Source organism: Geotrypetes seraphini, chromosome 15 (assembly GCF_902459505.1).
Source record: "Geotrypetes seraphini chromosome 15, aGeoSer1.1, whole genome shotgun sequence".
NCBI classification, from domain to species: Eukaryota; Metazoa; Chordata; class Amphibia; order Gymnophiona; family Dermophiidae; genus Geotrypetes; species Geotrypetes seraphini.
The window spans coordinates 35,629,570-35,652,968 of record NC_047098.1 but is presented as its reverse complement, the minus strand read 5'-3'; the positions used below and the strand labels follow the sequence as shown (position 1 = coordinate 35,652,968).

General features: G+C 50.7%; 1 protein-coding gene across 1 annotated transcript in view; it reads right to left on the bottom strand.

The window, feature by feature from the left end:
- Positions 1 to 22,432, bottom strand: part of CPD (carboxypeptidase D) — a 96,249-nt gene extending 73,817 nt beyond the window's left edge. The window contains exons 1-2 of the mRNA XM_033921703.1: positions 21,746 to 22,432; positions 12,410 to 12,657 (exon numbers count right to left, since the gene is read on the bottom strand). Of these exons, the coding sequence (XP_033777594.1) occupies positions 12,410 to 12,657; positions 21,746 to 22,344 (847 nt within the window). The 5' untranslated portion in view covers positions 22,345 to 22,432. The remainder of the gene's footprint in view (positions 1 to 12,409; positions 12,658 to 21,745) is intronic.
- Positions 22,433 to 23,399: the final 967 nt, after the last annotated feature.

Below are 23,399 nucleotides of genomic sequence, written 5' to 3'. Positions count from 1 at the left end.
GACTGATTGAGGTGGAAATCAGACACAACCTTAGGTAGAAATTTAGGATGGGTGCGAAGAACCACCTTGTCATGATGGAACACAGTAAAGGGCAGGTCCGCAACCAAAGCCTGTAGCTCACTAATCCGAAGAGCCGACGTGAGCGCAAGTAAAAAGACCACCTTCCAAGTGAGAAACTTAAGAAGAGACTTATCAATCGGCTCAAAAGGAGGTTTCATCAGCTGAGCCAAGACCACATTAAGATCCCAAACCACAGGAGGAGGTTTCAGAGGAGGATTAACATTAACTAAACCCCTCATGAAACGAACCACCAGAGGATGAAGAGAGAGAGAACGTCCCTCTAGATGCCGATGGAAAGCAGCAATAGCACTGAGATGTACCCGGATGGAAGTCGTCTTCAGCCCAGACTTGGACAAATGCAACAAATATTCCAGAACCGAGGACACCGGAACCAAACTTGGATCCAGATGGTGCGAGGCACACCAGGATGAAAATCTGGTCCACTTCTGGGAATAACAAAGCCGAGTCGAGGCCTTGCGCGAGGCTTCCAACACCTCCCTGACCGCCGAAGTCAGGGGGAAAGGAACCAAGCCGTCAGATGTAATGACTGAAGATTGGGATGCAACAGCGAACCCCGACTCTGAGACAGCAGAGAGGGAAACACAGGCAGAAGTAGAGGCTCCCTGGTACTGAGTTGAAGAAGCAGGGAGAACCAGTGCTGACGAGGCCAACGAGGCGCAATGAGAATCATAGTGGCTCTGGATGACTTGAGGTGAACCAACGTCCTCAAGATCAGAGGAAAAGGAGGAAACGCATAAAGGAATCTCCCTTCCCAGTCGAGAAGGAAGGCGTCTGCCTCGAGACGGTCCTGGGAGTAAATCCGTGAACAATAGAGGGGCAGTTTGCGAGTCTCCGGGGAGGCAAACAGATCCACCTGAGGAGTCCCCCAGCAGTGGAAGACCTCGCGCAGGACTCGGGAGTTTAGCGACCACTTGTGCGGCTGGAGAAGACGACTGAGTTTGTCGGCCAGGCAATTCTTCTCTCCCTGAATGTAAACCGCCCGCAGGAAGATGTTCTGGGAGGTCGCCCATTCCCAAAGGCGCAAAGCTTCCCTGCACAGGGACCAAGAGCCCGTCCCCCCTTGCTTGTTGACATAATACATTGCCACTTGGTTGTCCGTCCGTACCAGGACCACCTGATTGCGCAGCAGATGACCGAACGCTCGAGCTGCCAGAAAAATGGCACGAAGCTCCAACACATTGATGTGACAAAGACGGTCCTCCGCCGACCATAGCGCTTGAGTCCGCAGACCGTCGAGGTGAGCTCCCCACGCGTACTCCGAAGAGTCCGTGGTCAGGACCTTGCGATGTGGAGGGACGAGAAAGAGCAAACCCCCGGAAAGATTGGAAGAGTTGGTCCACCAACGGAGCGATCGTCTCAAGGAAGGAGTCACCGTTACAGGAAGGGAGAGCGGGTCTCGATCCTGACGCCACTAGGAGGCCAAGGTCCACTGAGGGAGTCTCAGATGCAATCGGGCAAACGGCGTGACATGAACTGTCGAAGCCATGTGGCCGAGCAGAATCATCAGCCTGTGTGCAGAAACGGAGCGCTGCCGCAAAATCTGACGGGCCAGGCAAAGCAGAGCCTCCAGTCTCGACGAGGGAAGGAACGCACGAAGGCGAACCGTGTCCAGCACGGCCCCGATAAACTGAAGGGATTGAGCCGGGCACAGCTGCAATTTGGGAAAATTTACCTCGAACCCCAGACGCTGAAGAAAAATGATAGTCTGTCAGGTCGCTGAGATAACCCCTCCCGGGAAGAAGGGGATCAGCCAATCGTCCAGGTAGGGGAAGACCTGCAGCCCCTGGGATCTCAGGGCAGCCGCGACCACCACCATACACTTCGTGAAAACCCGAGGAGACGAGGCCAGCCCGAAGGGAAGGACGCGATACTGGAGGTGCAACTCCCCCACCTGGAACCGTAAGAACTTGCGGAAGGCGGGATGCACCGGAACATGAGTATATGCTTCCTTCAGGTCCAGGGAGCACATCCAGTCCCCCGAGTCTAACAGAGGGTACAGGACTGGGAGGGACAACATACGGAACTTCTCCCGGACAAGAAACTTGTTGGGCCCTTGGAGGTCCAGAATTGGGCGTAAGTCCCCTGTCTTCTTCGGGACCAAGAAGTACCGGGAGTAAAACCCCCGTCCCCTTTGGTTCGGGGGAACAGGCTCCACCGCCCGAAGGCTCAACAAGGACTTGGCTTCCGACAGAAGAAGAGGAAGCTGGTCTCGACAGCCAAGAGAAGCCCCCGGCGGATGTTCCGGCGGACTGGCTAAGAAGTTTAGCGAGTAACCTTCGGAGATGATCCGGAGCACCCAAGCGTCCGACGTGATCTCGGCCCAGGCTGGAAGAAAGGCCTGCAATCGGCCCCCGATAGGAAGGGGGTCCTTCGACAGTGCGGAGGGGGCCCGCCCCCAACCGCGCATCACGTCAAAAAGACGGAGCGGGCTTAGACGCTCCTTGCGCCTGAGGCTTTGGTTGGGACGCTCTGCCCTGCTGCGGGGGACGCCGGGGCGGAGGCCTCGAGAAGGCCAGCGTCGACTTCTGCGGGTACCGCCGCGGAGGAGGTCTAAACGGCTTCTGCGGCGGAGCCCGGGGTTTAGGACGGACCAATGAGGCAATAGAGCGCTCATGTTCGGACAAGCGTTTGGTCGCCGCCTCCAAGGACTCATCGAACAACTCGGAGCCAACACAGGGGAGATTGGCCAGACGTTCTTGCAAGTTCGGGTCCATGTCCAAAGTACGAAGCCATGCGAGACGGCGCATCGCCATCGCAAAAGCGGATATGCGAGAGGCCAACTCAAAGGCATCGTAAACTGCGTGAAAAAGATAGAGACGCAGCTGAGATAAATTGGCCATAAAGGCTCCAAAATCCTCCTTATGGGAATCCGGCATGACCCCATAATAACTGGGCAACGCCTTCACCATCTGCCTTAAATAGGATGAGAAGGTGAATGCGTAATTAAGGACCCTGGCAGCCATCATGGAGTTGGAATAGAGGCGACGACCAAACTTGTCCAGGGTCCGCCCCTCCCGCCCGGGGGGAACCGCAGCAGAGACCCGAGAAGGCTGGGACTTCTTCAACGCCGACTCCACCAGCAACGACTGGTGAGACAACTGCGCTCTATCGAAGCCCTTACAAGGGACTGTGCGGTACTTAGACTCCATCTTAGATGGAACTTCTGTGACTGTAAGAGGGGAGTCCAAATTCCTCAGGAAGGTCTGGTGTAGAACCTTGTTAAGAGGCAGCCGGGGAGTCTCTCTGGGAGGAGAGGGCAAATCCTGCTCCTCCAGAAATTCCTTCGTGTATTGCGACCCTGACGCCAGATCAAGGTCCAAAGCCCTCCCCATATCCAGCACAAATCGTGAAAAGGAGGAGGGCTTCGAAGGCAGCGAGGGAGAACGAGAAGCCCTCGTCGCCAAGAAGGAAGGGGAAGCCTCATGAGAATAACGAGGTTCCTTCCCCGTGCCCGAACCCGAACCCCAAGAGGCCGCACCAAGCGACCTCGACGGGGTCGGGGACCGGCCATGCCCCAAGGAACCCCTTCGGGAGGTCCCCGGGATATGGGGGACCGAGGCACGCCCCCTCCGTCTTGGCGAAGAGTCCCTCGAGTACTCAACCTCGGAGGAATGGAGAAGTCTCGGATTATCGAGGCGAAGCTCGGAGACCCGAAGGGTCTCGGCCCCGGTCGGCGAGGAGCGACCGCGTCGTCGAGGAGAGACCCGTTGACGTTTGGGCTTCCTCGACCGACGCTTTGCCCGAGGCCGACCCGAGGGCGAGGAGCCCCGGAAGGATCTCGACGAGGAGGAAGAGGAGGAGATCCTCCGAACCCTCTGCACCTTGTCCCGAGGCCGCACGCTCCGCTCAGGCTGATCAGCCGAGGTCGAGGATAAGGCCGGGGCTGAGGCCGAAGCCGTCCCGGGGGCCGAAGTCGAGGGTACCGAGACCAAGGCCGCCGACGCCGGGGCCGCCGAAGGCGGCTGGAGGTGCGCGAGGGCACAGGACAGCTCCGAGGTAATGAGCGCACGGAGTAAGTCCTGAAAGGCCAGCACCCCCATCATGGCAGGTAGATCCGGGGCTGGCGGGTGCTCCCTCGAGGGGGACCTCGGTCTCGAGTATTCCCGCGGGGCACCCGACTTCGACGCTTGGGGCGGGGCCGAGGACGACCCACCCGCCCCCGTCGATGATCCTGAGGATGGCTTCTTCGACCTTCGTCGACTTCGGGGTCGAGGAGACCGGCTTCGACGAAGCGGGCTGTCGGGGCGAGGTCGATGGAGACGAGGCCGAGGTCAAGGCCGGGGCCGAGGCCGACGTCGAGGCCTTCCCCGCCCCGGCGTCCACCGCAAAGAGATCCGCCATACGAGCGCGACGGCGGCGGAGGGCCCTGGTTTGAAAAGTAGAGCACCGAGTACAGGAGTCGGTCGGGTGCTCAGGGCCCAGACAAAGTAAGCACCACCGGTGAGGATCGGTGATCGAAAGGAGACGATCGCACTGGGTGCACTTTTTAAAACCCGTCAAGGGACGGGACATGGACACGAAACCCGGCCGGGAACGAACGAGGTCCCGCGGCCGCGGCTCCCGGGAGCCCCCGGAGCCGAACGGAAGAAAAATAAAAGTTGTTTTTTTTTTTGACGAAAACCGATACACAATCAACGAAAAAAAACAAAGTAAGCACAGCGACCGAGAGGGAAACACTCAGCCGCTGTGTCAGAAGGCTAAACAAGAAGAGCACAATTTCCACAGGGCTTCTGGCTCCGCGGAAAAGACTGAACTGAGGACCACGAGGTGGGGATGCGCCCTCTAGTGGGCAAGAAGGCATGCACATGCGTGGTGCAGTGTAGCAAACTTGAAACTTCAATCAAGTTTGCTTGAAAAGCTGTCCGCGCTGGGGCTCCGTAGATGACGTCACCCACATGTGAGAATATCATGCCTGTTTGTCCTGGGATAAAGAGTTTTACCTCATACAAAAATATCATTTCTTTAATAAGACATTAACTACAAATCCAAAATGTGGTCCTGCAAAAGGTTTGAGTTTGAGGCCACTGTGATGGATGCACCTGTTACCTGCCCTTTGAGCACCATAAGGAATTCCCCTGGCTGAACCGCTACAATGACTGATCTCACAGTTTCCATCCTGAAATGTCTGATATTGAGAAACTGGTTGACCCGTTTTGAGATCCAGCACCGGCCTTACCAATCCCCCTTTCTTGGGTACTATGAAGTATGTCTTATATGTCTATTTTAAAATTATGTATGCATATTCTGTTAACCGTTTAGTTGTAAACGGTATAGAAACCTTTGATCAAGCTAAGTGCTTGCTTGTGACAGTTCAAAGTATAAGAACTTTTTCTATTTTAGTTTGCAGCAATTAATTTGTTTTCCACTGGAATTTACAATATGCAATGATTGGATGGTGAGGCAATTTTCTCTTGGGGCTACGGCTCTATGGTTTTGCCTTCATGTCTCTGAGCATATTTTTGAATTCTAAGTGTGTGTTCTAGAAGTATTAATTTCACTATTACACCTACCGAGTGAGTTATATGCTGTAAGCTGACAGAAAAGTACAGCCCAGCTAAACAAATGTTGGACTCTAATTTTTCCTCTTTCCTTTTAAAAGAAAAAAAAAAAAAAAAGTACCAACCAAACTCCTCAATCCACTGGAGGGGAGGGTGGAATAGGGACCTGGGGGGGGGGGGGGGCAGGTGTAACTCTTAAAGCTGGCACCGCTCAGCCAGACACCCCTATCTCACTGGAGAGAAACACTCAACAGGAGCCTCAAGAATAAAAATTGGAATTGCACAGCAAAAGCCAGGAGCTTGTGAAATAGCGACCATCCACTTGCTGGAGATAGTTGATACTGAAGGTACAGGGAACATGCCATCCAAGAAGTGCACCAGTTAATCGGTTCTATTTCCACCCACTGGTAGATGTGTGCTAACCCACTAGTCTCTGGATTCATCTGCTGCTGTTGCTAAGGAAACCTCAGACACAAACATAAGGTATGCTAATACTAGTATTCTGTAACAGAATGGGGGCATCCAGGTGGCAGTATAAAATAGGATCTCATCACATGTCCTTGGGGCACCTACATGAAGGTGTCCAGTTAATGAATTGCTCCCTGTGTGCATAGCTTTAGTCACTCAAGAAATCTGGTACCTGAAGGAGGCCTTCCTACAAGTGCATTATAATGGTATCATCTTAAAAAGGCAGCACTAATAAATTACTGCCTACTCAGCTAACATAAAATGGTAGAAACCTGAAGATACTAGCAATACTGATTTAGACATTTGCTGAACCTTTTCTTCATTTTTTGTATATTTGTTTGTTATTAGTTCACTACAGCAAGATTAGGATAAAAAGTTGAAAAATACCAATTCAAGAAAAGCACAGTTACTTACCGTAACATGTGTTATCCAGGGACAGCAGGCATATATTCTCACATGTGGGTGACGTCATCTACGGAGCCTCGATGCGGAAGCATTTTCAAGCAAACTTGATTGAAGATTTAAGTTTGCTCTGCTGCTCCACGCATGCGTGCCTTCCTGCTCCACTAAGGGGCGCATCCCCTCGTGGTCTCCAGTTCACTTAACTAGCAAAGAAGCCAACCTCGGGGAGGTGGGCGGGTTGTGAGAATATATGCCTGCTGTCCCTGGATAACACCTGTTACGGTAAGTAACTGTGCTTTATCCCAGGACAAGCAGGCATGATATTCTCACATGTGGGTGACCTCCAAGCTAACTGAAAACGGATGGAGGGAAGTTGGCAATTTAAGCAAATAGATTTCGCAAAACCAATTGGCCGAACCGGCCATCGCTCCTGGACAGTGAGTCCAGACAGTAGTGGGAGGTGAAAGTATGAACCGAAGACCACGTGGCAGCCTTGCAGATTTCCTCAATAGGTGTGGACCTGAGGAACGCTACGGAGGCTGCCATCGCTCGGACCTTGTGTCCCGTTACTTGACCATGCAGTGTGAGACCAGCCTGAGCGTAGCAGAAGGAGATGCAATCGGCCAACCAGTTGGACAAGGTGCGCTTGGAAACTGGGTGACCTAACCGGTTTGCGTCGAAGGACAAAAACAATTGCGGGAATTTCCGGTGTGACTGAGTGCGTTGGAGGTAGAAGGCCAACGCTCTCTTACAGTCAAGAGTGTGGAGCGCCACCTCTCCGGGATGTGAGTGGGGCTTGGGAAAAAACACAGGCAAAACAATGGACTGATTGAGATGAAAATCAGACACTACTTTAGGCAAGAACTTTGGATGAGTGCGGAGTACCACCTTGTCGTGATGGAATGCCGTGAAGGGTGGGTCCGCTACCAGAGCCTGTAACTCACTAACTCGCCGAGCGGAAGTGAGTGCAAGCAGGAAAATTACCTTCCAAGTGAGGAATTTTGGATGGCATTTGTCTAGGGGCTCGAATGGAGATTTCATTAGTTGAGCCAAAACCACATTAAGGTCCCAAACCTCCGAAGGGGGTTTGAGAGGAGGGTGGACATTCAGAAGACCCTTCATGAAGCGAGAGACTAAGGGATGGAGCGAGAGGGCTTTCCCTTCCAGGGGCTGATGAAAGGCCGCAATCGCACTGAGGTGTACTCGAATGGAGTTGGTCTTTAGGCCGGAATGAGATAATTGAAGTAAATAGTCAAGGACCAGAGGGACAGGGACCGACACTGGGTCCTGGCTGTGGGAGGAGCACCAGGTTGAGAATCTGGTCCACTTTTGGGAGTAGCAGGTTCTCGTCGAGGTCTTTCTAGAGGCCTCCAATATCTCCTTGACTGATTGAGACACGAGGAGAGAAGTCAGGGGGAAAGAAACCAAGCATTCAGATGAAGAGATTGAAGATTGGGATGTAACAGCGAACCCTGACCCTGTGATAGTAGAGAGGGAAACCGAGGCAGAGGCAGTGGATCTCTGACACTGAGTTGAAGTAGAAGGGAAAACCAAGGCTGGCGTGGCCAGCGAGGAGCAATCAGGATCAGGGTGGCTTGTACTGTTTTCAGGTGGACAAGCGTCCGCAGTATCAGAGGAAACGCATACAGGAACCTTCCCTCCCAGTCGAGGAGGAAGGCGTCGGCCTCGAGCCAGTCCGGGAAGTACATCCGGGAGCAGAAGAGAGGCAGTTTGTGATTGTGGGGGGATGCGAACAGATCTATTTGAGGTGTCCCCCACTGTTCGAACACCTGTCGTAGGGTCTGAGAGTGCAGTGACCACTCGTGTGGCTGGAGGAGGCGGCTGAGTCTGTCCGCCAGACAGTTTTGTCCTCCTTGTATGTACACCGCTCGAAGGAAGGTGTTGTTGGAGATTGCCCATTTCCAGAGGCGCAGGGCTTCCCGACAGAGGGGCCAAGACCCTGTTCCCCCTTGTTTGTTTACGTAGTACATTGCTACCTGGTTGTTGGTTCGGATGAGAACCACCCGGTCGTGGAGCAGATGTTGAAAAGCTACAGCTGCGAGATAGATGGCCCGAAGCTCTAGCACGTTGATGTGGCAGCGACGGTCCTCTGCTGACCACATCCCTTGAGTGCGTAGGCCATCCAGATGGGCTCCCCAAGCGTACTCCGATGAGTCCGTGGTGAGTACCTTGTTGTGTGGGGGGGCGAGGAAGATCAAACCTTTGGAAAGATTTGAAGAGTCGGCCCACCAGCGGAGCGATCGTTGCAAGGAAGGAGTCACTGTCACGGGGCGATCGATCGAGTCCCGATCTTGACGCCATTGAGATGCTAGGGTCCATTGAGGGATTCTCAGGTGGAGACGGGCGAATGGTGTGACGTGGACGGTGGAGGCCATGTGGCCTAGTAGAGTCATCATCTGTCGAGCTGATACCGAGGGTAGCAGTGAGATCCTTCGACTCAGATTTACTAACGCCTCTAGACGCGGAGGGGGGAGGAAGGAACGGAGGCGAACCGTGTCCAGCGTGGCCCCGATGAACTGCAGGGACTGCGAGGGACTCAGTTGGGATTTTGGGAAGTTTACCTCGAACCCCAGACTCTGTAGGTAGATAATAGTCTGTTGGGTCGCTGAGATAACCCCTTCCCTGGACGGTGCTTTGATCAGCCAGTCGTCCAGGTAGGGGAATACCTGAAGACCCTGGGAGCGTAAGGCAGCTGCGACCACCACGAGGCACTTGGTGAAGACCCGGGGTGACGATGCTAGGCCGAAGGGGAGGACTCGGTATTGTAGGTGCAGGTCCCCTACTTGGAAACGCAAGAACATGCGGTGAGCGGGGTGCACTGGAACATGTGTGTACGCCTCCTTCAGATCGAGGGAGCAGAGCCAATCGCCTTTTTCGATCAGGGGGTAGAGGATCGGTAGGGAAAGCATCCGAAATTTTTCCCGTACCAGAAATTTGTTGAGTCGTCTCAAGTCTAGTATTGGGCGTAGGTCTCCCGTTTTCTTCGGTACCAGGAAGTAACGGAGTAGAAGCCCTTCCCCCATTGGTCGGGAGGAACCTCCTCCACTGCTCGCAGGTGAAGCAGATCTCGAGCTTCTGAGAGGAGTAGGGGTAGCAGCGTTCGGTTGGGAGGGCACTTCCCTGGGGGCCTGTCTGGAGGAATGGCTCGAAAGTTGAGAGAGTATCCTGATGAGATCACGCCAAGGACCCATGCGTCCGACGTGAGTTGTTCCCAGTGAGGGTAAAAAGCTCTGAGGTGGCCCCCGATGGGCAGGGAGCCTGGAACTCTGTCAAAAGGACGGGGATGGTTTGGTAGATGCAGGCGGTTGGGATTTGGGTGGGGCCCGATGGTGGCCTTGCGGACGCCTGGGCGGAGGCCTGGAGAAGGCAAGAGTGGATTTTTGCGGGTAGCGGCGCGGAGGGGCCCTGAACGGCCTGGACGCGGGCGGTTTTGGCTTTTGCCGGACGAGGGAGGCAAATGAGCGTTCGTGTTCAGAGAGGCGTTTTGTAGCCGCCTCGATAGTGTCGTCAAACAGCTCTTTTCCCACGCAGGGGAGGTTAGCCAACCGGTCCTGCAAGATGGGGTCCATGTCGACCAGGCGCAGCCAAGCTAGTCGGCGCATGGCAACAGCAAAGGCTGCCTCTCTGGAGGAGAGTTCGAAGCCATCGTAGGCCACGTGGAATAGATGGAGGCGTAGGTTGGAGAGGGACTCTACAAGCAGGCTAAACGCTCCTTGGCGAGAGGCTGGTAAGTCAGTCTCAAAGGCTCTCAGTAGTCCGATGAGGTGTTTGAGGTAGGATGTGAAGGTGAAAGTGTAGCTTTGCACCCTAGAGGCCATCATCGCATTTTGATATAGTCTCCTGCCGAACTTGTCTAGGGTTCGGCCTTCCCGACCTGGGGGGACCGTGGCTGAGACCCGGGAGGGGTGAGCCTTTTTCAGGGACGATTCTACCAACAGCGACTGGTGGGAGAGCTGCGGTTGTTCAAACCCCGGGTAGGGTACCGTACGGTACTTGGCCTCCATTTTGGAGGGGACGGCTGTGACCATATAGGGGGTTTCCAGGTTCCTGAAGAAAGCCTGTTGGAGTACCGGATTAGGCGGTAAGCGAAGGGACTCTCTGGGCAGTGATGGCATGTCCAGCTCCGCTAGGTACTCTTTTGAGTATCTGGAGTCGGACTGGAGGTCTAAGTCCAAAGCGTGGCCCATGTCCTGGATAAAGCGAGTGAAGGATGGGCGGGATGTTCCCGAGGCCCCGTGTGGGGTCAGTGAACGAGACATCCGTCGGGTGGAGAAGGACGGGGAGGCTTCCCTCGAGTATCGAGGTTCCTGCTCCGATCCACGTTCCGAGACCGGGGAAGCACTGTGAAAGTGTTCCGGGGTCGGAGATCTCCGACATCTCAAGGAGCCCCTCGTAGACGATGCCGGGGTTCGGGGTACCGATCGATGTCGAGTCGGTGACCTCGACCCGGACTCCCTCGGTGAAAGCCTGGCACCTCGGATCGGAGCCCCGGTCCGAGGGGGAGTTCGGAGGATGCGCGGGTTGGAGAGTGATAACTCCGCCACCCTGAGCGGTCCCGTACGAGGTGTAGGGGAACGGCCTCGTAGAGTGGGGGAACCCCGGGCCTTCTTGGAGGTACGGCGGTTCAAGGTTTCTGTCGATTTAGCACGGCGTTTTGCCCTGTGGCGGTCTGTGGAGGGAGAGCGCCTCGGGTGCCTCGGCGAGGAGTCCGAGGAGGATGAGATGCGGCGAAGCTTGCGCACTTTTCCCCGAGGTGGCTCGACGTGAGGCTCAGGCTGGTCTGGCACATGCGTGGTCGAGGTCAAGGCCGGTTGTAGATGGGCCATTGCAGCGGACAGCTCCGACGAGATCATTGCTCGGAGTAGGTCCTGCAAGACGGGCACGGACAGCATCGAAGGCATGTCCACTGCCTCGGTGCACTCCACCGGGGGCGACCTCGTATCAGAGTATTCCCGTGTGGTGGAGGCACGGCCCGAAGGCTTGGAGGGCTTCGCCGGGGCTGTAAGCATGGGACTTCCGCCATGCGTCGCCGGTGTCCCCGAGGTTGGTTTCTTCGCTAGTACAGAACCTGAAGAGGGAAGAGGGGACTTACCCGGAGCCGAGGCTTTCTGTTGTCCCGAGGACTTCGGAGTCGAGTCTCGAGGCGATGCCAAGGTATTCGAGGTCAAGGCCGGGGCCGACCTCGAGGCCGAGGTAGAGGGTTGGTCTGGGGCGAAAAGATCCGCCATGCGGGCTTTCCTTCGACGGAGGGCCCAGTTCTGGAAAGTAGCGCACTGGGGGCAGGAGTCGGTTGGATGAGCGGCCCCCAGGCAGAGGATGCACCGGCGATGCGGGTCTGTGATGGAAAGAAGCCGCTCGCACCGGGTGCACTTTTTAAAGCCGGTCAAAGGCCGGGACATAGAATCGAAAGTGGCCGCGGCTCGAGTAGCCACGCGGCCACGGGGACCCGGAAGCCTCCGGGTCGGTCAAAAACGAAGCAGGAATCAAATTGAAAAAGAAAAATTTCGCGCACAGCGACTTAATCGAGGAAAAACAAGAAAAATCGCAGTGCTAGAAGGCAGTTGGGGCAGAGCCTGAAAAAACACGACTTCTAGGCTCAGCGGAAAATTTTGAACTGGAGACCACGAGGGGATGCACCCCCTAGTGGAGCAGGAAGGCACGCATGCGTGGAGCAGCAGAGCAAACTTAAATCTTCAATCAAGTTTGCTTGAAAATGCTTCCGCATCAGGGCTCCGTAGATGACGTCACCCACATGTGAGAATATCATGCCTGCTTGTCCTGGGATAATATACATTTTACACTAGTAATCATTAATGCAGCTTCAGCTACACTGGCAATTAAAAGCAAGATCAAATACTTAACTGTTATAAATATGACCAATCAAAGTATTTCCATACTGAAATAGTTGAGCTTAAAAATTAAACTATAACAAAGTGTACCTGGTACATCATACCACTGTGCTCCATTGGTGATTCCATCCTTAAAGGTCTCTTCCATATCACTTTCACAGTTAGGAACACCTGTACGCATGATGGGATGGTTGGCAGAATAGGCTCTTGCCAGGTATTTAAACACTTCATCATCTGTAGATTTGCTGTAGAAACCAGAAGTTGGATGCGATGGGGAATCATCATAAGGATAGCTGGCCACAACTGAGCCACCATGCAAGTTACCAGAGAGCAAAAACCTAAAATAAAATAAGAGTACATAAAACAGGATAGAGAAATAGTAAAAATATTATAAATAAAGCACCTGGCAAAACATCAAAGAACCTTGAACACCACGGCACAAAGTCTTGATTTTCAAATCAGACTACAACTTAGTGCAGCAGTAAACTATTACACTTTGTCTTGAAGTTGGAGAGCTATTAATACACTGGATATTAAAATAGCAATCCACACTAACTGAAATTTATTTGGATTTGTCTATCATCATCTTAAAGAAATTCATCCCAAGGCCAATGTATGTCAAGTTTAATCCAGACACAGGTCACAATTATAACAGCAAATTAGTCAAAATTGTGCACATTGCAGCATATGAGAGTATGCTACTTATAATATCAACATGACACACATTAAAACATCTCAAAGGGGACAAAGTAGAGTAAACAGATAAAAGAGCACAACAGGAATTTAGATAGAGTAATAGGAATTTAGTTAGATAAGAGTGAATAACTTGAGGAAAAGTTGCACATGCAGCAGGATGGATAAAAAATATATATATATATATATAAAAATGAGATTTTTTTTTTTTTTAAATACAATGCTTCTTTGAGGAAATATGGGACTCAATCAAAACTTTTAAAATGTCCAACAACCAGCCTGGTCGTCAAACCATCTTTCTGGACATGCAGCAGCAGCACTTCTAATATGCTGTGCATCCAGAGATCAAAGGGGCGTGTTGGGAGATGTGTTATGGGCGGGAATCGGGTGGGCTTCATTTCGAGCCAATAAGGGCCTTCAGTCCCTTCCACTGCATCCCAAGCTCCATCATTTGCAGCACGCAGCACTGTAGGCAGGAGGGAGTAGGCTTCCCTTCTGCCATTTTCTCATCTGAAGGTACAGAGGGGTCCGGGGATGTGGGAGGAGGCCCAAGAATGTTGAGGGTACGTGTGTGTGTGGGGGGGGGGGCGAAGATGTCAGAGGGAGGGGTGTAGGGCTTTGGCAGGGAGAATCCCCATCAGCTGAGCCGCTAGAAATTCCTAAAACCGTCTCAGCTGATGAGAATTCCTTCTGCTGCAATCAGACAAAGTAGTTGGTGGGTACATCTACAAAACTTGCTTTTGTACGTTTTTCACATGGACATTTTTATTTTTGAAAATAGGCAAAAAAAAAAAAGGTAGACATCCTAAGGACCAAAACTTATACCTAGTTCATTTTCAAAAAATAACAGATAGATGTTTGGCAGCTTTGAAAATGGCCATTTTTCCTACTGGGTTTCTGGACGTCTTGCACAAACGTCCAACCTCAGACAGGCACGCTTTCGATTATGCCCCTCCACTTATCTATATAATAAAACCGTAGGCAGCGCATGCGCATTCTTATCGGCGTGCTTCCATGATCCGTATGTCCGTGGCCGCCAAGAGTGCAGCATGCCCCGCGCTTACTACGGCCCCACGCGCAGCTGAGTTCGTCACGGCAGTTTCCCCAGATAGGGGAAGTCGAACAACTCACTCCCGAAGCGCAGCTCAGTTCGGCACGGCGGTTTCCCCAAATAGGGGAAGCCGAACAACTCACTCCCGCCTCATGGTCCTGCCGCCGCTCCTGTTCACAGCGGCCTGCACGTCAACGACTCCCCCCCCATCCTCCCGCAACAGCCGCTACCGCTCCTGTTCAAAGCGGCCTGCTGAGGTTCGCGGCCGCTGTAACGAACCTCGCAGGCCACTCTCCACATGGTAGCACGTTCCCTCTGACGCGATCGCGTCAGAGGGAACATGCTACCGAGTTGGAGAGCGGCCTGCGAGGTTCGTTACAGCGGCCGCGAACCTCAGCAGGTCGCTTTGAACAGGAGCGTTTGCGGAAAGGGGGGGGGGGGGTGAGTTTTAACAGGATTACAATTTTAACAGGAGTCACCGAAAAAAAACCTTCAGCCGCAGCAGGCCAGCATGCAGGAAGGGAAGGGGGAGGGGCCGAATGGAGCAGGGCAGCTCACGGTAAGAAGGGAATGGGGGATGGGGGAAAATGCTTCTACTACTCAGCAGGGACCTGGAGGGGAAGGGAAAACCGCTGCTGCTTCTGCAAAGGAAAGTGGTGGTGGGGAAGAGAAGGGAATGGGGGGTGGGTGGGGGAAAATGCTGCTACTACTTCTCAGAGATCTGGAGGGGAAGGAAAATATCACAGCTGCTTCTGCAAAATAAAGTGGGGGGGGAGAGAAGGAAATGGGGGGTGGGGGGAAATGCTGCTACTGCTTCAGCAAGGACCTGGAGGGAAAGAGAAATACCGCTGCTGCTTTTGCAAAGGAAAGTGGGGGGGGAGAGAAGGGAATGGGGGTGGGTGGGGGGAAATGCTGCTACTACTTCACAGGGATCTGGAGGGGAAGGGAAATATCACTGCTGCTTCTGCAAAGGAAAGTGGGGGGGGGGGGGGAGACACAGAAAGAAATACAGACAGACAAAGGAGGCTAGGGAGAGAGACAGACAGAAATAAAGACAGACAGGGGACCAGAGAGAGACAGAAAGAAAGACAGACAGACAAAGGGTGCCAGGGAGAGAGAGAGAAAAATTGCAGGAGGGAGAGAGACAGAAAGAAAGGAAGAAAGAGACAGGAGCAGGGAGAGAGACATAAATAAAGAAAGACAGACAGCCATATATTCTAGCACCCGTTAATGTAACGGGCTTAAACACTAGTCTAAAGATAGTTTTCTATTTAAGATACATTATAGACCAAAAGTTATTCATCATGAAATAAGGATTATTTTTTTATTATTTAGCATAAGGCTGTATATTCAAGCAATGTTTACATTTTTAAGTAAATCTTGATAGGTGGAGTAATATCCACAATGATCCTGCTGTATATGATTGTATAACAAAGGAATGTCTTTCTTGCAGAAACAATTGATACTTCAGGAAATGCATAAACAGCACAATATCTATAGGAAGTAGAAACAAAAACTATAATAAAATATCAGCAAAAATTCAAACATCTAGTATGCCGTTTAGTCATAGACAATGCTGCAAATGTATCTAAGATGAGATCTTAAGAAGAGCATGAAGAGAATACCAAACTAATAATATATGGTTGCAGTGTTCAGTTGCTGCACTTCCTAGCCAAAGACTTTAGTGTCCCAGAAACAGACTAATATAGTTGAAATTGCTAAATGCTTCCATAAAAATAATTTTGCAGCAGCTCTGTAAAGAATGAGTGGAACCAAGCAGTATATCAAGAACTGAACTACTGATGACATCTGGTTGTAAATATTAAGATTATACCAGTAAGAATGAGTCTATAGAAAACCATGATTTAAATCAAGTCTGACTAGTGATTTAAGTCTTATTTAAAATCAGTTTGACTTAAATGAGATCCATCCTGACATGCAGTCAGAAAAAGTGCAAGCAACTAATATCAGCTACCTTACATATGGTAAGCAAATCTTGCTGCAGCATGTGAAGTCAATGTCAGTCCTTATTTTTGTAACCAGCTAGTTGGCTTCCAGTTTCATTAAATGCTTAAGAAAAGAACCAGATTTTCACCTGCTTCCTAAAGTAGATATAGTTTTGGGTTAGGCAAAGCCTTTCTAGGAATGTGTTCCAGATTGTGAAAACTACTCCTAAGAACACTTGCTTTCCTTTAGAAAGGATGTCATTACAGATGCTGCTTGGGAAAACTTTAGAAACTTTAATGGTGCATAGAAGGAAATCCTGTTCTTCAAGTTCTGTGACCATTTCCTTTAAGGTCCTTGAAGATCAGAGATAAAATATTAAATTTAACCGTGTCTGTACTGGTAGCTCAAAATTTTTGCAGAAATGGTATAATGTGAGCACTTTATTTACAACATTTCATTACACATGCTTTGGCATTCTCAATCAACAGGAACTAGTGCAAACCCTTTGTAGTCACACCAATATAGAGTGCATTACAGAAATTGAGCCTTGAAGGTATCACAGGATAAACCATTGTGACTAGTTTTGCCTTCTCAGTGTATTAAGACAGTATAGTTGTCATAAGTGATAGACTCAGCTCCTGAAGATTGTTTCAATTTGACTATCCTCATAAGCATTGAATCCAGCTTTACTCCAAGACTTCTGACCTATGATTTAAGGGGGGGTGGTTTGGGGAGAGGGGACTCATAACTCTCCAAAAGGGATTTTGATGTCAGACGTGATCACTGGGGATTAGAGACAATTTGTTGTGTTTGGCCCATTCTTGAATTGCTGTAAGACAGGCAGCCAGTTTATTCACAGCCATAGTAAATCTCTTCCAACAGGTATGAGTAATTGCACAACACCTATGGAGGAAAAAGCCTTCAGTGTCATCCGAAAAATGCTTTAAATATCTCTCAAGGCTTTGTTCTTTTTCCTTACATAACGTGACACGAACAACTCCCAGTTGCATCGTCTTTTCTATTCCCTTTCTGGTTCTTCTAAGACTTGTAACTCAACATCCCAACCTCAGAACTTTAAGTTCTGATGACTTCACAAAGGTTTTTCTGCTGAGTTCCTTGGCTTGAGACCTTATTAGTAAAGGTACCTTTTCTGTCTTCCAGTACTGATTCATCCACTGCTATGGTTCCTGTTTCCAAACTCTCAGCTTTCAATTTACCATCTGCTTGCCTGGTAAAGAAGGTGGTTTCTTCCTCACATACTCCATCTTCCCCAAATAATTCATTTCCATCTTTCCTTGTTAAAAGATTTTTGGATTGTCTACTGCATCCCTTGCTTGCTATGGTCTCTAATAGTCTTGATTCTGGAACATTTCCTGTAACTTAGAAACATGCAACAATCACACCTGTTCTTAAATCTTTGAAGTCTGATCCAGCTGATGTCAATTACCTTTCCTTTCCAAAATCTTAGAGAAAGTAGTAGCTGCGCAATTGTCTGAATATCTTGAGTACATTCATGCTCTTCATCCACGCCAAATCGGCTTCCGTCAACACCATTTCACGGAGCACTCTCTTCTTGAACTAACCAATTATGAACGATCGTTCTAGATGGTAATTTATCAGGTAAGGACATAATTTTTCCTTCCTTGTCATCAACAGCAGATTAATTCAGAGACTAGTGGGATGTAACAAAGCAGTCCTAACGCAGGGAAGGAAATAAACACCACTCTCTCAAACCTAACGCACCAACGGCCCACTCCATAAGTAGCCCTACATCCAGACCACCACTGTGGACACTTAAGAGAACAATAAACAAGCTATTGTGAAATCTTCCGCTTCCAAATCATGCCATACAGCAACGTCCAGGGAGATATGCAAACACAGAGTGTATGTATCCCACGATTATACAGAGGATAACCCTCAGCACACATGTGAGCAGAAGCAATCATCGCCTGAGAACAGTATGCTGCGGAAATCACAGCTGCAGAAATCACAGCTGCAGTGCTCCTCCATGAATAGTATGACTGCAGAGCACCAGACTTTCATGACTCCAAGGCTCCGTACAAAATTCCTGTTGATTGAATCCGCTATATCTGGCAATGGTCCTAGACTAAGGCAAAGCCATGTCATTCAGAAAACAAAAACACCACCGCATACCAGACCCCTTTCCCCTTGCAAGGTTCTAGGACACCGAGCATGTAAATACAACAAGCGATGGCACACCACCTAAAGAAGATGCCATTCTAAGTACGAGGTCAACGGATCTCTCAAAAAAGGTTAACTGCTGAACAAATTCAAGTAGAAATCCTCACCTAAGCGAGAAAATGACCCATACCCGTATACCCCAAATGCTACAGAAGAGGTATGGCTGAACCTGAATTTCAGCACCTCACCTTCCCAGTATAGGTTCAAGGCGATTTACAAGATGCCCATGAGGTCACATGGAGAATGGCTGATACACTGCAACTGAGAGAATAATAATGGAAGAAAGATGGTTAACATAGAGAAACCAACCCAGCTAAAATGAGAACCTGTGATACTACTGGAAAGAAATAACTTCCATTTAAGTAAAATCGTACGGACTGGCTAGACCATATCCGAAGTGAGCGGGTAGAATGCAGTCTACCTATATCGGCTATGCTGTGAAAATGGCACAGAAAATCCAAGGTACAACCTGCAGATGGAGAAACCCCCCCCCCCCCCCCACACACACACACACACAAACACACACAGGGTAAACCATCCCTTGAGCTCAACTAGCTGTGCCGAGAAGGTCTGCAATCCCCGACCTTACCAAAGTATGAGCTATATAAAACAGTAGAACAGTACCAGGTAAGATGGTACCAACGGTAACCAACCCCAAGTTCCATAGAAAATGAGGAGAGAAAACGGTAAGAAAAACTTACCCAAATACACAGACCAGAGATCCAGAAAAGAAAGTACCTGCTAGGCCCATACTCCTCGCAACAGCCCCAACTAAGATGTCCAAAGCGACGGCGTAGGAGTCGACTTTTTCTGGATAGAGAAAGATAAAGCTGCTATATCACAACCAAGACGCCAGAGCACCGGAGTGTCCTCTCACCAAAGAATCATCAGGTAACTTACAGAGAGGTTGTCCCCTGGCCACACCAGGGAACGGACACCAGAGAACCTGGGAAAGCCAGGGAACAACCTGGAGAGAACTAGCTTGATAAGGACCAGAGATCCAAAATACCTAGTCCTATCTGAAGCCCCAAAGGGGTTTGGCCTTCTTACTTCTTATCTGAAGTAAGAAGGGCCAAACCTCCCCCCCCCCCCAAGAGGGAAGACCTGCATGAATAACATGAAAGCACCTGAATGAACCTGGTGCTAGCCAGCATCAAACGGAAACACTGACCTGCCAAAGAGGGAGAAGAGACAAAAACTCAAGAGTCCTCCCCCTGGTTACCAGGTCGCATAGAGAACTGTTCAAAGACAGGCGGTAACCAAGCTTGCAATGAACGAGTAGGGTGACATAACATGCCATCATAAGAGTGTAGAAAATAACAGCCCCTCTAGCAGTAGCCCATAATCCCAAGATCATGTAGATAGAGAAAGGGTGCTATGTTGAAACAGAGCACGTGCAACCAGCCCTCTGTGAGACTGCCACCTGAAGATTCTAAGGCAAACAATCCTGGAAATCAAGAAGATACCCAGATGTAAATGTCACACATCCAGCCTCACCCGTGTGTCGGAGGCAGCTACTGCCCCTAAAGAGACTGCCAGAATCCAGCGCCAACTCCAGAGAAAGGGCACCACCCTAAAACTGATAAACGAAGAGTCAAGCACATAGTGCCACCCACGTCCGTCTCCTAAAAAATCTAAGGAAGATAGCACTGTAAATTCTTAAAGAGAGAATACAATCTAAGGGATGTACATGGGATAACGGTGGACCAAGAGACCCATCAGAGTCCCAAAGATGATGTATATGAAAGAAAATCTTCATGCCCCCCCAAGTCAGAACAACAGCCCATTAAGACCCAGGGAAGCAGTAACCATTAGTGTATTCATTGCCCACTAGCATGTCACCAATCGTCCAAAACAACACCAAGAGCTACTAGTATAATGCTACATGCTCGCCCTGTCTGATGGCAGACCTGCCCACACCGAGCCAGGACAGGACAAGACCCATGGCCCCTGTACTACCAAAGGTCTTGGCTAGCAGCAAGCCACTGAAGCCAAAGGAACCTCCATAGGCATGCTTAAAGGTACCCCTCTCACTCAACGCCTGCTGCTCGCCGGCAGGCCCGTGAACCTCACAGCAGAAAAACTATACGGCCTACCCCTGGCAAGAGCTGCCTCAATGCACCCGAGCCCAACTTTATAGCGAGCTCCTGCTGAAACAGGAGAGGTAGAGCCCTCAGCTGTCAGCCGCCTGCCGCACACATACACACACCATGTAGCCACCACAACAGCCTACCCAGACGGGCGCAGGGACCATCTACGAAGCCTTAAGGAAAAACTTCCCGCACATTCCAAAGGCAAAAGAAAATCACCTCCGAAAGAACCCCCCCCCTCCGCAAAATAGCTAGGGAGGGTGGGACCGGAGGAACTGACTGCCCTACCGATATCCTGGGGCAACGAGGGAGTAAGTGACCTGCCCAGGGACCCAAGTAGCAGCATGGGATCTGAACCCACACCTTGCCGAAATGCACCCGAAACTGGCCGGTGCCACAGAAAACTTGGTAAGCGCCGGTACACTCAAGCAACCAAGAACACGCTGCAACCAACCACCACACACAGCACCCGTATAGTGACCAAGCAGGAAATAGAAACTATTCAAACCCCCCACTGACCGAAGTCAAACGGATAACTGGTGCACCCCCTGGTCGCCCCATGTGGAATAACATGGCCGTGCATGACTGTGACAGTTCTTGTGAAAGCGGCCTCAGCTCTCCTGTATGGGAAATTGCCGCCAACGCTCTCCAACCAAACTGAGTTCCCAACAGTTACCTGAAATGGGGCAGGGAGGGGGGAACAGAGGGAAGAGCCTGGGAGGGACAGTGCAGAGCCTGACAAGGGAAGGAAGGGTGCTGAGTGAGGAGCCTGACAGAGGAGGGGAGGATGGAAGGGTGCTGGGTGCAGAACCTGACAGGGGAGGGGAGGATGGAAGGGTGCAGTGCCTGACAGGGGAGGGAAGGGGGCTGGGTGCAGAGCTTGGCAGGGCAGGACACTTGAATATTAAGCCGCTTGACTTATATTCGGGTCGACCATTTATTTTTTTACCTCCTTTGGGGGGTCTTGACTTATATTTGAGTATATACAGTACTAATAGAAAGAGACTGCTGGGCAAGATGGACCACTGGTCTGATCCAGCAGCGGCAATTCTTATGTTCTTATGGACAGTACTAATGGTGCCTGTTGCATTATTTTAATGACTGCCAAGCCTCATAAGTCAGTTAAATACATACATGTCTAGCCCAGGGGTGGGCAACCACAGCCCTCAAGGTCACAACTCAGCCAGGTTTTCAAGACTTCCACCATGAATATGCATGACATCTATTTGTATATAATGAAAGCACTACAGTACATACAAATCAATCTCATGCATATTCATGGTGGAAATCTTGAAAACTCGACTAGGTTGTTGCCCTCAATTACCCACCCCCTGGGGCCTTATGAAGCCAGCTTAGTCTTACATATTGAACACACTCTCCCATAAACATTTTAAGCTGCCGAGTTTCAAGATCATGGTCCTTCGGCCAAACTGTGAGTTTCACCTGTTATTCAGGAGCCAATTGATCATGGCGCTGACCTCTGGCACTTCGCTCAGGTCGGGGTGAGCGTCGGGCGAGAACTGGTCAGGGAAGCTGCGGTTCAGGTCTCGACCCCGGGCGTTCTCACGTCCTCCTCGGCTGCTGGTGCAGTCGCCTTCGGAGGCGATCTCAAAGCCGTCGGGGTTGAGACTCGGCAAGATATATATATCGGTGGTGTTTAAGAGACGAGTGAGGCGCAGCTCATGGCCGTAGCCTCGCAGCAGGTAATCAGCCAGATAGATCAGCACTTGGCGGGACACAGCCTCGTCACCGTGCATGTTCCCCACATACTTAACCTGCGGCCTATCGGGTATCTGAGCCTCCGGCTCGCCCGTGATGCGCAACACCCAGAGTTCACGACCCTGCACTGACTTTCCAATGCTGAAGAGCCGGGCCTGGTGCGGGTACGTTTCCGCCAGGGAGTGCAGCCGTTCGCTCAGCTCCTCATAATGATAGTAGCGGTTATAAAGTTCCGGAGACTCCGCCATCTCCTTCTTAATATGCGGGCTGGCGTAAACATCAGAGAGCAGGACCACCAAAAGCATAAAACCACCCCCCGCCATTGTTCTTTCGCCTCGGACTCGGCCAGCGAGCGCCGGGGGCTGCAGCGGCCCCGCCTCCCAGCTTCCGGCCTTCGCCTAGCAACCGCCACTTCCTGTCTCCGGGGCTTTAATTGGGCTCGAAAGTAAGAGCGACAAAGTCGTCGAAGTTTCTTAGAAAAAGGAAGTTAGTCTAAACTTGTTTGTCTGGTTGCTTTCCCAGTTTTTTTACAGAAAGAAATTCACAGAATGTTTTGCAAATTAAGAGGGGGGGGGGGAAGAGTGATTTTGAAAGGTCACTTGGACACACAAAGTCAGAGGCGTGAAGAAAGTACAAGAGATTTATTACGGTATACCGGACTCTAGTGCAGTTAATAGCCTGCCTACTAGAGTGTCAGAAACAGGAAATACACGGACTTTTATGCCCTTTTTGCAAACTAATATATGCAAAAACTACAATTTTCATTTGTTACTTCTATAACTTTTCTACAATTATTATTGGTCCTAAGCTCACACTAGCAGGTCACTTATCTAACTCTTACAGTTCTAAATGTTAAATGTACAGAAGGGCAGGGTACATCATGGCTCAAACTCTTTATCTATTTAGCTTACAATGTGGTAATGCAGAGACATACATTTTAGGCAGATGAAGTCAATAGATTGTAAACTTTCTTCAGCTATGTAGGCCAGAGCAATATTTTAAACAACAGTTAACCATTTCATGACCCTACATTCCCCCCTTTCAGGCTGGCATACCTAAGGAGCCAAGCCTGACAAAATAAAGTTAGGGGTCAGGAAAGTCTGGGTCCCCAGTGGGTAAGGGACGATACTGGGAGAGGACAAGGGCCAATGCAGCAGTGGAACAGTTGACAGCAGAGTCCATAGTTCAGTGGAGCAGCTTTATGGCTATGGGGACCACACAGGTCAGGCAGCAAAGGAGCAGAGAAGACAGGGCGGCAACCAGCAAGATGATCTTCAGTGCTGAACCAGAGGGCAACCAGGAGCTGAAGGTACCAGAGATCCAGTCTGCAGTAAGGTCACGCCAGGTCTGGTCAGGAACATGAGCCAGTTTGGTGAGA